Here is a 14,130-nt window from a genome sequence, read left to right on the forward strand (position 1 = left end):
AAAATGTACTTTGATATCTGAAAATGTAATGTGTTGTTTTACAAACTGCCACAGCAGGTGCAGATGTCGTGTCCGTCGATCATGGGCCAGGCATTTTGGTGCCGTGGACCAAACGTGGTCTTTGAACCAGGTGTTTGAGACCCTATGGTTGGATTTTGACCAGTGGAAGCCTATTAGTAAAATGGTAAACGGAGAGCCCAGCGTGGGCAGTGCCTAAAGCATTTTACACTGTAAATCACATTCAGCCATTCACACACACACACCAATGGAGGCGGCTGCCATGACGGAGCTCAGTCCATCCATTGGTTTGGGTTTTAGTGTCTTGCTCAAGGACACTTTGACATGTGGACATGGGGCGATGGGGAATTAAACCAGAAACCTTCTGATTTAGCTACGATCCACTCCACCACCCCAGCCTCAACCACCTCATTTGTACCCATCACTGATTGGTTAAACCTTTACAGTGAAGAAGGACATTCTAGTGGACAGAACAACAAGTTGGATTGTTATTACGGTGACTGTCAAAATAAAAGTACCAAGTCCCAGGAGAATATGGACTGGGAGTCATGACACCACGGAGGAAACTTTGTTCTGATTGTTCATCAACTGAGCGTGTGCAGGAGAACGAGTTGCTACGGCCGTGGTGTGCAGGACGAGTAGCAGCATTCCAGAAAAGCCTGAAAAAGTGTGTGTGTGCGTGTGTGTGTGTGTGTGTGTGTGTGTGTGTGTGTGTGTGTGTGTGTGTGTGTGTGTGTAGGAACACACTTGAGGAGTCCCACTTACCTTGTAGGGCAAAAACGCTCTGCTCCACTTGTGATACTTTAAGCCTATTTTACCGTTGAGAAAAGGTCGGGGAAGGATTGAGGAGCTACGACGTGAGCTTCAAGTCATGTATGGTTAAGTTTAAGAGTTTACGCTTGATGCCCCATTAATAAATACTAAGAAAAAAAACCTCATGAGGGCAGTGAACACACTCGAATTACCCATCGAGCAGGTGATGGTCATCATGTTTGAACATAATAAGCCCACATTCCTCAGAGTTTCACCTGTTTTAAGCTCCAACTGTTGAAGGCTAAGCGCGAACTGTGTTGGAGGTGTGTGAAACATTTAAAAACACTGAAGTAATTCAGGTGAGTTGTGTTGGAAAGAGTGCACCAGGTTTAAAGAATCAAACCACATGAATTCAGACTCCCTATTAGAGCTTATATTTCATTTATTTGTCTATTTGGACGGGACAGTGAGTGTCAATGAACAAGCCACCGTAAATATGCCAGATTTAGCATCGGCTAATTAACATCCTTTGTCCCACATAAAACCATACAAGGTTACAAACATATAAAAACAATAAAAAGTTAAAACAATATGGTAAAACAAAGACAAGGATGATAAAATAATTATTCCTAAAAACCATAAAGTGCAAATATTAAAGTGCTTACTCAGCAGTCTGACATAAGTAAAGTGCAGTCCTAATGATTACACATTTGATTGTTTGATTAACCTTCATTTAAACATCTTCAGTGTTTAAATTTGCTGATAAAGTTTAATCTATCGAATGTGTATGATGTTTATATATAGTTATTACGATGCTCTGTTACCCTGTAGCCCTAAAGGTCATGGATTGGGTTTTGATGGGTCCAGTAAGAAGCCACCTACCAGTAAAGATGGGGCAGAGCTTCTCCCAGCAGGTGATCCCACCCTGGGAGGTGAACTGACCCAGGGCGACCTCCAGGAAGAAGACCGGCAGACCTCCGCCAAACAGGAAAATGAAGTAGGGGATGAGAAACGCACCTGCAGAAGATTCAGAGAGACATGGGAACAGTGAGATCACGTTTAAATTGTCTGAGTCGTTCAGTCTTCCGAGCGGCTCGCCAGCCTCACCTCCACCGTTCTTATAGCAGAGGTACGGGAAACGCCACACGTTCCCTAAACCAACAAAACCGCCGGCCACAGACAGAACAAAGTCCAACTTGCTGGCCCACTTCTCGCGCTGGGGGTGTTTTCCCTCCGCCTCGTCTTCAGGCCGGGTGCCGGGGCTCTTCCCGGGGGACGGCTTCAAGGTGTCCTTGTGGAAGTCCTTCAGGCACTGCAGTTTCTCCTTTTGAGCCATTCTGGAAGACAAGAGATGGAGAAACCATCAACACCTCGTCGCTGTGGACCGGATCTCTTCTGCTTGGTAACCACAGATTTACACAGACAAGATTTACAATCTTCTTCCCAATGTCATTAGATAACCACAAAGTAGTGTGTTCAGCAAAGAATGTGTGATGATTGATGTAACACGATTCTTTTTTTTTTTTTTCATTAACAGTAGAAATATGATTTCCTCGGGGCTCAAACTCAAAGCAGCACAATCAGAAATATCACTTCATCAACCGGCGCGCTTCCTAGGACGCAATTACTCCCGATGTAGTTACGAAGAAAAGCGTTGCGAGCTGGAAGGTTTTCCTCAATGGGAAATGTCTTCTGGTGACTCAAGAAAGATCGAGTCTAAACAGTCATTTTGAAGACGAGATCAAACGTGTCGGTGTTCGGTTACGGTTTGGAAGCCATCCAGAGCGAATAGAAAAGTAATCTCTCCCCGCATTAAAGGAGTACACTCCATCCTGGAAACACGAGATAAACCTTTTTCATATCTAATCCAAACACAAGCTGAGACTTCAAAATACCCATGACTGTTTAGAATACCACTTGTATGTTGGTAAATGTGGTAATTCAGTGAAAACAGAGCGGCTGTTATCGTTAACCTCAGCTAATATTCCTCAGAGGCCTATCGCATGTTTAAGCAGCAGTGATGAAGGTCGCACCGACACCATCGCTGTAAATTTCCACCCGACAATGACAGAGAGAGAGAGGGAGAGAGAGAGAGAGCGAGAGAGAGAGAGAGAGAGAGAGAGACTTAGTAGTCAGCAGATGTCTGTCACTGTGGAAAATGTCACGTCTTTATCTGTTTCCATCTGCTGGGCTGCTTTGCCCTCGGCTTCTCCTCCTTTGTGTCCCTTCATTCACTCTCAATTTGACTTTTCATCCAAATATTTGCAGAGAACCAGACAAAGGACAAGTCACCATTTCACCTAAATACCTGGATTATCCATCCATTGTTGAAATTGCTCATTCCCAAAATGATATGAAAACCTTTTGTTCTACTGTTTTAGTCTCAATAACTCATTTCTATCTGCAGCCACTTCGACTATTATGTGTCTATCGTTTCTTTTTTTAAAAGAGTTGACCATGATAATAACTGGAATGTTTACCTCTGTGACGAGTTAACCAGAACGAGAAACTAAAAGTGTCGCGCTTTGTATGTGCTTACTGTGTGTGTGCACAAGTACTTCCTGCTCAGTGAGACAAGGGAATCCATTATATATACAGTATATATATATCCAACAGAAAATCCCCTTTTGATTTTAGAGACAGTGGATGAATTGTTAAAGCACAAAACGATATTAAATGGTTTAAAAATATTTCATAAAAACTTTAGCCAAAGTCCAAAGTGTAAAATTGTTTGATGGAGACAGAAATAAATTACTTTCCTCCGATACTGCTCCACATTTTGTCATTGTACTGCAGTCTGAGCATTACGCTTCAGTCAGGTTTAGAGGTCTGCAAACAATCGAATAGCATTGCACAATGAACAGATCTCTATAAGGAGAGTGTCATCTGCAAATAAACGTATTTGAAAACATTGAAGTTTCGACATACATGTGTATTAGTTTTGCTATATATATATATACATACACATATATATATACATATGGCACTGCTGTATGCATCAAGCATCAGAATATTTTCTTTTCAACTGCATTTGACATTTAACGCACTTTATGCAAATAAGGAAAAATATTTTCGTTGAATAACCGGTTCAGACATAAATTACCACTCGCAGAAATCAGTCAGAAATGACACACATTAGGTAACACGGACGGCTGGAGGACAAGCGTGCGATGTATGTGCACTTAGACTCTACCTTCAAATGCCATTCTGTTGTCGTCATATAGACATGGAAAAACCCTGCTTCGTGTATTAATAAAGAGTTCAAATAAAATATTAAAACTGCACATAGTGCTGCTTATGGGAAGGTCACACAACGCTGTCAATGCATCTGTGTGGACCTCTAGAAATAGGTGGGATAGATAAGTGGAGGTTGGCATCCGAGTCATCTGGAGCCTCAACCTCACAAAGAGGAAGTGACTATAGTTTCAAGGAAAACCCCTAAAAACACAAATAAACTCATCTGCCTCAATTACAGACGTCCTTGGAGAAATAGTGCGAATGCCAAGACTCTCCGAACAGATTTGACCTTCAGGAACGTTACTCTACTTCACTCCAAGTCCGCAAACACTTTTTCATTTTTCATTCAAGTTCCGAGTCAAGTGAGTTTTGCATTGATTGGTTGGATGTCACATACCAGCAAAGCTTGTTTCTCACGGCTGGATTGAGAATAATGAACCGACCCAAGAGAAGTGGAGGCATAAGATCGTTTCAGTGATTACCCAGACCCACATAGAGGGACGGTTGATGCAGTTCATTGGTGAGATCAAGCAATAGTACTAGTACAAGTGTGATATGCTCAAGAAAAACCTTGAGAAGCATGAATAGTGACACTGTTGATGAGAGTAAACACCCAGAACTTCTCCATCACCACAGCACCTCTGAGCAGTGATGTGAAAATACTTAATGTACCAAGAAAGGTGCTTATGAGCTGCGTTTGGCAGTTTTCTGATCCTTGGATCCAAATACAAGGAAAGTTCATCCAATCTCTAATACAGTCGAGATTATCCCGAGAAAACAGCAACACTCCAAAAAGGCTCTATAAAAAGCACAATATTTGGATTTCTACTGTAATTTCTGATGATTTCCCACAAATCTGTGGCGTTCGTTTTAATCTTGAGATGAAACTGTTGTTCATTCGTGCTCAGAACTTCCTCCAGAGGGCTGAAAGAGCTGAAGGGAACCGCAGGCGATTGTGGGACGATTTTAAGAGGTTTGGCGAGAAACAGAGAGCCGTTGTCTGGTGGTCTCGGTACGGTGATCGCTCACACCCTCAAACACACACCGTGGACAAGACTACAGTGACACACACACACACACACACACACACACACACACACACACACACACACACCTTGCTTCCCTCTCTCACCACTTACATAACACACTCTCCTATTTAAAGAGCATGTACATTTCCACTGCGCTGACCGCCTATTAAATCCACTCATGTCCCCGTCCTCCCTTTCCTCCGATGCTCTACTTTTTCTTTCACTCCTCCACTCCATTATTTTTGCTCCTTCACCTCATTTTCCCTCGGCTTTACACCCTATTTGTTTCAATGACAAGCCTAAATCTACTGTGTTATTGTTTCAAATGAGCCATTTTGGCTCTCCGGCATCTTGGTCTCCAAACAAGGGTGATTGGAATCGAGTCTTCAGGATGATAAACGCGATTCCGACAGGAAATCGACCCAATGATGTCGACTTCATGGTGTGAAAAAGCAATGATGAAACACAAATCGTCTCTCCGCTTCCCATTTTTGTTCTTCAGTTTTCTGACCTCAAGGTTTACCCTTTGGTCCTCCTCTCCGGTTTTCAGCAGAACATTTATAACCGTGCCTCGCTTCTTCTTCTTCAACTGTTCCTTTTCCTGCTCCCTCAACCAGCTCACTTATTTTGCCTCCACTGTCCCCAATGTTTCCCCTTCATGCACCATCTAATCATTTCAGCTGCCTTTTCTTAACTCTTACTCTTTTATTGTTGATTTTTATCAGCCCAGATCATTTCAGACATATTCTATTTGGCACTCCGGCAAATGATGGATTCTTCTCTGACTCCGTCTCCATGGAAACGGAGAAAATGCCACTTTTTTTTTTTAAACTATGCTACTGTTCATGCACACCACGGCCATAGTAACTAGTTTTTCTGCACATGCTCAGTAGCTGGACAATCAGAACAATGTTTCCTTCGTGGCGTCATGACTCAAAGTCAATTGGTAGTTTTATTTTGACAGTCACCATAATAACAATCCAACTGGGTCACCTGTCCACTAGAATGTTGGTGTTCTTCCTTTGTTAATGTTTAGAGCTCATTGTTTTCTATGCGCACATGTTAACATCGTTTTCAGTGTGTCTACTGTGTCCATGGAAACGGACGTCGACTCAAAATGTTTCTGAAATGAAAACATAAAAACTAAGTGGAACAGGGCCTGAGCTTTACTCTGCAGTCCTACACACCCTATTGCCTCTTTTGCTATCAGTTTTAGGGGAAAAGAAATTGTCAAAACAAGTCAGATCTCCGTTTAAATATAAAATATGTCTTTCAAAAAGTAAAAAAAGGAAGTAGGAATCCATAAAATATATGTGATTTATATTTTGTTTATTTTCTTTAACCGGCCGGAGCATGAAGACGTTAGTGATTAACCTTCAGAAAGTGACAGACTGACTGCGAGTGAGCATCACAAGCTGATAAAGAAACAAAACTCCACCCACTGAAGGTTAACAACATTTCTTTCATTCGAACAACAAAAAAGGAGGGTGCATGTGAAGGTCTGAAGCCGTGCAGCGGGGAAAAACAGAAGTTCGTTAAAAAAACTGCATAAATTAAACAGTCGCTGTGAATTTTCTCTGCTTGATTTTGTAGAACTGCAGTTTGCGCCACGTCAATGAAATGACTCGCAGTGTCTAAACGCTCAATAACACATCTACCGCAATCCAAGATAACAGTTTGGAATTTGAGAATCTTCTCTTATGTAATTAATTACCTGCCACCAAAACATTAAATAGTGAAGCATTTATGTCCCTCCAATCCTAAAATAATCCAAAAGGTGTCTTCCGTGAGACGGGTTTTACTCAGAGATCTCCACTTTGCTGCAGTTTAGTGTAGATTTCATGCCACAATATACTCGCTTTCATTTCAGGCCTGCATTCATCTGGTATCAGATATGTGGGGGAGTGCGAGCTGCTGCTGCAGCTTGGGAATTTCACATGAACGCTGCGCAGTCACATGATCAAATTAGAAGGTGCTGAGCTGCCAGTAAGTCTGAGTCATGAGATCCTAAAAAACAACAGAAAAAAAAAAAAAAGAGGAGAAAATCTTCAAATCCGCCAGTAGATGGCACTGCAGACACGAGTCGATTTCTTGATCGTTGTAGAAGTACAAACCACAGAGACGTGTGAGCAGATATTCTGGGTTCAGGTTTGTTTCCACCTACTTTAAAGTGAAAACTCGTCATTTTTGCGTTTACATGGCATCGATTTGAAAAGTGATGTCTGTTTACACATTGTTGTTATGGTCATGTGCAGAGGAACTATCTACAGGAATCGTTTGTTTTCCCCCCCGTTTGCACGGAGGCAGAGTGTTTTCGCAAAGTTCCACTTTGGAAGCCGTTTCCAGGTAATTCAGCTGCTCCGAGCGCCGTGGTCGTGTAAACGGACACACAAAACGCTACAAAAGTTTTCCATTGTCACTTGAAGATGTTTAAAAGGGGCTTTGATTTTCCATTAATACGACAGCAACGTATGAGCAGATATTGTGGGTTTAGGTTAGAAGAAACGTGCAGAAACATGTTTGCAGTTTCGTGTTTACGATATGGAAGAACATGAAGCCACATGTGTGGAGTTGGAATGTTCTCCCTGTGGGTTGGTGCTGGTGAGACGAGGTCAAGTTCTGGCCAAAATGCTGCAACTGACTCAAACACGCCCCTTTACTTGATTCTTCAGCAGTTTTGCTTTGGAACTATTAGAGCTGCACAAAGCATTGTAAAAACTTTTACTATTTTATTTTATTTTCACGAAAGACTGATTGGACCTTATCAAATTATGTTTCATATGTGTTTTCCTGCTCTGCAAATTCAATCTGTAATTCAATCTAAAATATTAGAATTGATTAATAACATAAAGGAAATTTTGTCAAATAAAAAAGTAGAAAAAAAAAGATTTATTGACAACATTTACTTTTCTTTAATGTTACTCTTATCAATTCCTGAGCTCATTAAATTGAATGTTTCTGCGGCAACTTTTCTCGCAATTCGGCAAAAATTGTTGCATTTGCTCTTTACCGTAGTTCCAAACTGACATTGTGTGGCTCAGGCGGTGGAGCGGGTTGTCCTCACTACGGTAGATTCCCGGTTGGATCCCCACGTCCTGTTCAACATGTACAGTCACGTTCGGGCAGATATCAGATGTTATCATTTTTGTGCCTCCAAATAACAGTGCTCTTTCGCTTGACGCCAAATCGACACCAGTAGTGACGTGGTTTTTTGGGGGGATGATCGTAGAAGTGGAACACTTTGATATTGTTGTTTTTGGTCATTTTAATGACATTTTATGCTTTTGTTTTCTGCCGTGTGGCCACCAGCTGAAACACAATGCGGCAGTGATGCAGTGCCCGGATTCAGGATGCCGTTCGCGCCTTGGCCACAAGATGATGCTGACCCGTCAAATTGGTGGACCTCCGTCATCCTGACGATGCATTAAATCTGCTCCTGGCAACAGACGATGAAACATTATGCCACTATGTGGGCGCTGGGTGTTAATCACCATTTTTTATTACTTTCCCTCCCAGCTGCCAAGGTAGATAAAACCTGGGAAAGCTGCCTACACATTTTATTAGCCGCTCCGACTACAACTTTAACACAATTATCCAAAATAATGGTGGATTAATGGCGCAGCTGTAAAGGTATCAGGGATTGTTTTGCAGTGTGTGTGAGCTGAACTGGGTCAGTGGTTCAGACTGGTTAATATGTACAGTGGTGATGAAGATCTCCAGTCGAGGACATATGGCCATAAATGTTTCACTACAACCAGGCCGGGTGACGTTTGTAATCATCGTGTCGGCGAAGGCTCCCTCGGCTGTTCTCAGTTTTCATTCGGAGCAGCTACTCTGGGAGTGTTTGTGCGACTGTGACTGAGATTTCACACACACACACACACACACACACACACGCACGCACAAACACACACTCCGGGACACACTTTCCACTAACCTCAGGTTACTGGCTTAATAAATCATTTAACAGCAAACAAGGCAACAGTGAGGGCGGCGGCTATCGGCGCTGCTTTGAGAGACGGACGGGAAGAAACAAGGTTCCCTTTAAAACGACTATTTTGTGTCGAACGTATCAAACCCACGGAAGATGTCACATTTACCATTGTAGACAAAGTAAAGGGAGTTATGATGTTCAATCTATGAAGGAATTCAGTCTTAAGGGTTTGAAAAGTGTAGAAGGAGGCTATTTATTGGACACTGGAGCAAAGTGTGTAATTCCGAGGATAGCATTGTGAATGTTCCAGGGCACACTTACGGCCACCGAGGAGCAGATTAATGCTTCGACTCCTCAACAACTGAAGCGAGAGCCTGCATCTCGCTTGCCACCTGCTGATTCCACCTGTTCCTGCATGTGGAGGCCGTAAGTGGAGGCGTCTTTCATCTAAGGCCGTACGTCTCTCCTCCAAATGGCGTGAGACAGCTGTTCAGCCAGATTACTGCTCTGCAGAGGCCTCAAGGTTGTTCAGGCCCCGTTAACAAGACCACCTCTCCAGTGAATACACATGGGGTTTTTTGCGTTTTTCTTTTTGAGTTCACACGTCAATGTGAAAATGATGTAGTTCACATGTTGGGCCACTAGTGGGTGCTGTTGGTTTGTTTTTGTAATGAACCCACACACGCATGCAGCAGAGAAGAATCCGCTCTAAACACAAACAATGGGAGAACACAGACATTCCAAGTTGGATTGTTATAACGGTGACTGTCAAAATGAAAGTACAACGTCCCAGAAGAATATGGACTGGGAGTCATGACACCACGGAGAAAACATTGTTCTTATTGTAATCTACTGCGCATGTGCGGAAGAACTAGTTACTACGGTCGTGGTGCTGCGCAGCAGCAGCGTTTCCACGACAACTGAGTCAGAGCGTTTAACAAGTTGTGTTATCAGTGTCTCCCTCCACCGTTTAGCATTGTCGCTTGGAAACGTTGTTGTGTGAATAGAGCCTTAATTTGTGACAAACATATGATCCAGGAGCCAAATTTCAGCAAAATACAAGTATGAAATTTAGCCGTTTTTTTTGTTTTTGTTTTAGTGTCAAATAGTTTGTATAAAAGTGCAAATTCCTGCATCCTGAGCAGTAACACGCTTTTGCAAAAATTGGCTTTTGTAAAAATTGCACTTTCAGATTAAAGACATTAAAATTGAAGTTGTCTCTATTTGATATTTCTTCGTTTTCTTGCTGATATGCTTCAGCTCAATCAGAAAAAAATGAAAAATGGCTGACGGCGCTGGCAGTCGCAAATTGTTAATGATCGTTTGAAGTGTCATCGCAAATTATCGATTATCGCCCAGCCCAACTGAAGAAAATAATTTCAAAAACGAGGACATTAAGATCGCAACCTGCCGTCGCATATCAGTGTTTACAGAGTTTGAGAGCAGAACTGACTTCTACTGATTATTTCCTATCAGTTCTTCCACATGTGAAATATTCACAAACAAACCCGGGCGGCTTCTTGAAACAAAAACTTTAATCGTGTTCAGTTAGCGTCGCTCGGCTATAACTGTCTGATTAAAGCCACACATCAGCTTGACAAGATTAGATTAATGTCGCGACCAACGTGACACAAAAAGAGCAGCGGCGACAAAAGCACCAGTTCATTGTGGTTTATCAGCCTGTCAGTGTCGCTCAGCTCTCAGACAATAAACGCTCCTCCTCAGAAGCAGCCAAGTGAAACAGACCCCCTCCCAAATTTGGGTTGCAGCAATTTTACTGGTGTCGTCTTCGTTCCGCCTCAAAATCGGCGCAACTTGATCATTTATTGTGCAACTCTGAAGCCAATTTTGAACCCTGCACTCAGTGAATCAATGGCTACTTTGAATTTAACCAATCAGCTGGTCAACAACCGGCTTAATGCAAAATGAAAACGCTCACTCCTGGAGTCCATGTTTGCACAATTATCTCCCCTAATTGCTGGTTCCATTAGGAATTCGTGTATAGGATTACAAGTTTACCCTCTTAAAAAAAACCAAAGCAAAAGTTGTCTGAATGGGTTCACTGTTTTGCATTCAAATGGGACAAATGAATTCATGGTCACTTCTCTTAATCCCGCCATGAATGCTTTGAACAGAAGCTGACTCCTTCACAGGGAAAGAAATTCCATCACAGCTTTTCTTCACTCTGACTGTCAACGACTCCGGTAATTTTCCAACACTGAAACGGATCCAAAATGGAACCGACTACGATCTTTTTTCTTTTTTTCTTTCCCCCAAAGGAGCCTCGGATGCTCTCTGTGCAGTATGAGATGAACAGACCCTCAGTTGCATCGCATTAACAGACGAGTCTGGTGGCAGATCTCCATGCATTTGTTACATAAGATGCTCTGGATTGTAGGTTTACTTCATGTGCATGGAGACTTTTGCACTTGCACAATGTTTGTGCGTAATTTCAGTGCAAATTGAGGGGAAAAGTCAACATGTTTTCTTTATTTGTTACACATGACTGTGGCTGATCAAACTTAACAGCGGAGGAAAAGGGGAAGGAAGACAAAGGTTTAGAGAGAGAGATAGAGAGCGAGGGGGAGAGAGCGAGCGACAGAGAGAGAGAGCGAGCGAGCGAGGGCGAGAGAGAGAGAGAGAGAGAGAGAGAGAGAGAGAGACTCGTGGTTTGGAGAAGCAGCGCACGATGCTCGAGGTGCCACAGACCAACATCCCCGCCTTCTCGCCCTTCACTTCTCATTTCTGAGCCGTTTTAGCAACACAAAGCCAAATAAAGACAAGTCAGGCAAGTCAAATCCAGCGGCAGGTTCCTTCAACACCTTCAATTCATGTACACCCTTACTAACACACACAGACGTAAAATAAATTCGAAATGAAAACGAATGAATGCATTTCTACTGGCTCGATGAGAGAGGGAGAAAAAGAAAAGAAACTGCCCCAGACGACATAAAAGCTGCAAGAAAATAGGATGATCCACATCCTTCACACAGCTAACGGTGGTCATAAATTAAGGAGAAATGCGCTTTGACGCACGCATGTGAGGTGGATCTGCGCGCTCCGCTCCAAATAGCACAAACAGAGAAAAACTATACATTAATAATGAGGAGGAAGATTTTGTTAACAATAACTGGAATACATAAAAAAGAGGGTAAACATTTGGGGGAATCGAAATCCAGCTCATGTGCGCACGAAACGCACCAAAGTCTTTAACGCATCTTCACCAGGAAATACATCCAGACATGCTCACTATCAATAGATAAATAAAACAAAATAAATAAATAAATAGATATATAGATATATCACAACACTCCAGCAAATGATCTAATTTTTAAATCCACATAAACTTTTCTCTAAAATATTGTCACATGTGATTCAAAAATATATATGAAACACACACATTATATCATGATTCACATTAAAGGTACAAATTAAAAATGGTAGCAATTGTCAATAAAGATGGAAATTTAGAAAAAAATTAAAAATGAAAGCATAGTTACTATCCCTCCCTGCACAGTTTGAAATAGAATTTAAATTTACCTGCTGTGATGATGTGATTTTTGTGTATTATTTCGTCCTTTTAATGTCCTTTACGCGCGGTCCCTTGTCCGTTCCGTCTTGTCCGTGTCCTCCTGTGTCCGTGGGAGCGACTGAGGGTTGGACGCGTCGGTAGCCTTTATTTTAGCCTATTTATAAGCTTCTCTTTCTGACCTTTGTCTCTTGAAACGGGGGACCGGAGACATCAGCAGCAGTGGAAAATCACCGGCCTGCCTCCTCGCACAGAGCAACAGGAGAGCGGCGGCGCGTTCACGGACCCCGACAACCTCGGATTTTTCATCCATCTGAAGCGGGCGTTTTAATGAAATCCCACCACGTGGGTATCTATAAACACAATTTACTGGTCAAATCTGAAGATGCAGTCGTCATCAAGCTTTGAATTCTTTTGAAAAATTTAAAACGGGTGTTTTTCTTCTTCTTCTAAAAGGGCTCCACTTACTTGTCTTCATTTCTGGGTAATTTTAAACTTGAGAAGAAAAACTTACATTTTATAAACTACTTGTCTAAGAACATTTGCCCTTATAATACACTTTATGTAGCTTTCTATTTGTAATTGCTAATAAAAAAGAAGAAATAGTTTCAATTGGTCTGATGTGATACACATTCAGGGGATTACCTGTTTGAAACGCATTATCATCCGAAACATAACACATATTGGTAAAGTCAACATTCTCATCCCCTCCTTTGTTCCATTCTCAGTGTAAAACATCGACAAGAAGCAGATAAATATCCCGATAAACCTTCCGGTGTTGAGGTTATGAAGAGAAAGTGGAGATTTACGAGCGACACTTGAACGCAGCATTAAGGAGCATTAAAGTAGCAGCCCACTACCCACCACCACCACCACCCGCTTGCTTTCCGAGGCGCGCTCCCGATTCTCAGCACGCGCGGCTGCAAAAACATAAAGGAACACAATGTGCAAAAAGTGTTTTGCGGCTGCGTCACTTGTGCGTCTCTCTGCTGTGGCTGTCTTCTGTTTGCAGCCATCTTTCACCCTGGTTTAGCTTTTCTATCTGTTTCACTTCTAATCCGATTCCCAGTCCAGATTGACCTGTTTCTGTTTGTCTGCACAGATAGATATCATATGTAACATTTCATTTTGCACATATTGCAAAACAAACAAATGCAAGAACTCCTGCCTATGCAGGATGCGTAAATACTTTGCAAATTCAAAATGGAAGAAAAGTGATTAATTGCCACTAATTATTTCATACTCAGAAGCACAAACACAAAAGAAAAGAAATGACCAAAACAACAAATTCAACAGCCAATGCAAACACACGTGTGTCTTTCAATTTGGGGCCAAGAGAAAGAACACTGTTGGAAGAACAAATCCCAACGCACTAAGGCCCTGTTTGTGAAACGGAATCGTTTTTGTGTTTTTGTTTAAGGCCCCTTTTACACGACAACGAATACGAGTGTATCCGCAAAACCTTCTTCACTTTTGGGGGGTCAGTTTACACGGCACCAGTGTGCGGATCCACTGTATCCACAAAGTTTTTAATCCGGTTCCCAAGGTGGAAAGATTCTTTCACGGTGCAAATCCCTCCTGCAGAGACTGATGGAGGCTACAGAGCCTGTTACTGCGCATGCACATCTCCC

At 42.2% G+C, this 14,130-nt stretch overlaps 1 protein-coding gene across 2 annotated transcripts in view; it reads right to left on the minus strand.

The window, feature by feature from the left end:
* The window catches only part of LOC308108435 (sodium- and chloride-dependent taurine transporter-like), a 38,002-nt gene extending 25,246 nt beyond the window's left edge, over window positions 1-12,756 (minus strand). The window contains exons 1-3 of one of the 2 annotated variants that reach the window (XR_013935276.1): window positions 12,511-12,734; window positions 1,879-2,108; window positions 1,654-1,788 (exon numbers count right to left, since the gene is read on the minus strand). Coding sequence is in view for 1 of the 2 variants with exons in the window: in XM_080461343.1 (XP_080317469.1) it covers window positions 1,654-1,788; window positions 1,879-2,107 (364 nt within the window). In the remaining variant the exon portion in view is untranslated. Of the gene's footprint in view, window positions 1-1,653; window positions 1,789-1,878; window positions 2,109-12,510 lie in introns of both variants that reach the window. The other variant, XM_080461343.1, reaches the window with a different exon arrangement.
* Between the last annotated feature and the right edge of the window lie 1,374 nt (window positions 12,757-14,130).

The sequence above is a fragment of the Lipophrys pholis genome (genome assembly GCF_963383615.2).
Source record: "Lipophrys pholis genome assembly, chromosome: 4".
Classification (NCBI taxonomy): Eukaryota; Metazoa; Chordata; class Actinopteri; order Blenniiformes; family Blenniidae; genus Lipophrys; species Lipophrys pholis.